General features: G+C 32.6%; 1 protein-coding gene across 3 annotated transcripts in view; it reads left to right on the forward strand.

Annotated features, from left to right (window-relative positions):
• The first annotated feature begins 6 nt into the window (after window positions 1-6).
• endog (endonuclease G) overlaps window positions 7-2500 on the forward strand; it is an 8922-nt gene continuing 6428 nt past the window's right edge. For all 3 annotated transcript variants that reach the window (XM_074628515.1, XM_074628516.1, XM_074628514.1), the window contains exon 1: window positions 7-248. In XM_074628515.1, coding sequence (XP_074484616.1) covers window positions 15-248 — 234 coding nt within the window. In that variant the 5' untranslated portion in view covers window positions 7-14. The remainder of the gene's footprint in view (window positions 249-2500) is intronic.

Here is a 2500-nt window from a genome sequence, read left to right on the forward strand (position 1 = left end):
CAGCCGGCAGCACGATGAGGATCTGGAGCTGGAGCTGGATCAGGACCCGGACCCGGTCCTGGACCCGGACCTGGACCCGGTACCGGTCCTGGTGTCGGACCGGAGCCAGCTGGCTGGTCGGGGTGGGGGTCGGAGCTTCACTGAGCAGCCTGATGAGGACCTCTGGAGGAGAAGAGAGAGACTCTACTCTGCTCAGAACCCTCCCGGTGCTCCCGGTACCGGGAGTCCAGGCCGCCACCGAGCTGACGGTGAGACGCTGATCCGGGATTATTGATCCGGGATTATTGATCCGGGTCAGAACAACAGAGATATGAATAGATATAGAGGAGTAGAGCTGCTGGAGGTCTGATGATACATACTATTATAATAAACACAGAATCAGCTGCTCATCACATGAACACATGAACACATGAACACATGAACACATGAATACACTAATACATGAATACACTAATACATGAACACATGAATACATTAAAAAACATGAATACATGAATACATGAACACATGAATACACTAATACATGAACACATGAATACATGAATACATGAATACATGAACACATGAACACATGAATACATGAATACATGAACACATGAACACATGAATACATGAACACATGAACACATGAACACATGAACACATGAACACATGAATACATGAACACATGAACACATGAATACACTAATACATGAACACATGAATACACTAATACATGAACACATGAATACACTAATACATGAACACATGAATACATGAATACATGAATACATGAACACATGAATACATGAATACATGAACACATGAATACATGAATACACTAATACATGAATACACTAATACATGAACACATGAACACATGAATACACTAATACATGAATACACTAATACATGAACACATGAACACATGAATACACTAATACATGAATACACTAATACATGAACACATGAATACATTAAAAAACATGAATACATGAATACATGAACACATGAACACATGAATACACTAATACATGAACACATGAATACACTAATACATGAACACATGAATACACTAATACATGAACACATGAATACATGAATACATGAATACATGAACACATGAACACATGAATACATGAATACATGAACACATGAATACATGAATACATGAACACATGAATACATGAACACATGAATACATGAACACATGAACACATGAATACATGAACACATGAACACATGAATACATGAACACACTAATACATGAATACATGAACACATGAACACATGAATACACTAATACATGAACACATGAATACACTAATACATGAATACATGAACACATGAACACATGAATACATGAACACATGAACACATGAATACACTAATACATGAATACACTAATACATTAAAAACATGAATACATTAAAAAACATGAATACATTAATACACTAATACATTAATACACGAATACATTAAAAACATGAACACATGAATACATTAAAAACATGAATACATTAAAAAACATGAATACACTAATACATGAATACACTAATACATTAAAAACATGAATACATTAAAAACATGAATACATTAATACACGAATACATTAAAAACATGAACACATGAATACATTAAAAACATGAATACATTAAAAAACATGAATACATTAATATACTAATACATGAATACACTAATACATTAAAAACATGAATACATTAAAAACATGAACACATGAATACATGAACACATGAACACATGAATACACTAATACATGAACACATGAATACACTAATACATGAACACATGAATACACTAATACATGAACACATGAATACATGAATACATGAATACATGAACACATGAATACATGAATACATGAACACATGAATACATGAATACACTAATACATGAATACACTAATACATGAACACATGAACACATGAATACACTAATACATGAATACACTAATACATGAACACATGAACACATGAATACACTAATACATGAATACACTAATACATGAACACATGAATACATTAAAAAACATGAATACATGAATACATGAACACATGAACACATGAATACACTAATACATGAACACATGAATACACTAATACATGAACACATGAATACACTAATACATGAACACATGAATACATGAATACATGAATACATGAACACATGAACACATGAATACATGAATACATGAACACATGAATACATGAATACATGAACACATGAATACATGAACACATGAATACATGAACACATGAACACATGAATACATGAACACATGAACACATGAATACATGAACACACTAATACATGAATACATGAACACATGAACACATGAATACACTAATACATGAACACATGAATACACTAATACATGAATACATGAACACATGAACACATGAATACATGAACACATGAACACATGAACACATGAATACACTAATACATGAATACACTAATACATTAAAAACATGAATACATTAAAAAACATGAATACATT

The sequence above is a fragment of the Sebastes fasciatus genome, unplaced genomic scaffold (genome assembly GCF_043250625.1).
Source record: "Sebastes fasciatus isolate fSebFas1 unplaced genomic scaffold, fSebFas1.pri Scaffold_43, whole genome shotgun sequence".
NCBI lineage: Eukaryota > Metazoa > Chordata > Actinopteri > Perciformes > Sebastidae > Sebastes > Sebastes fasciatus.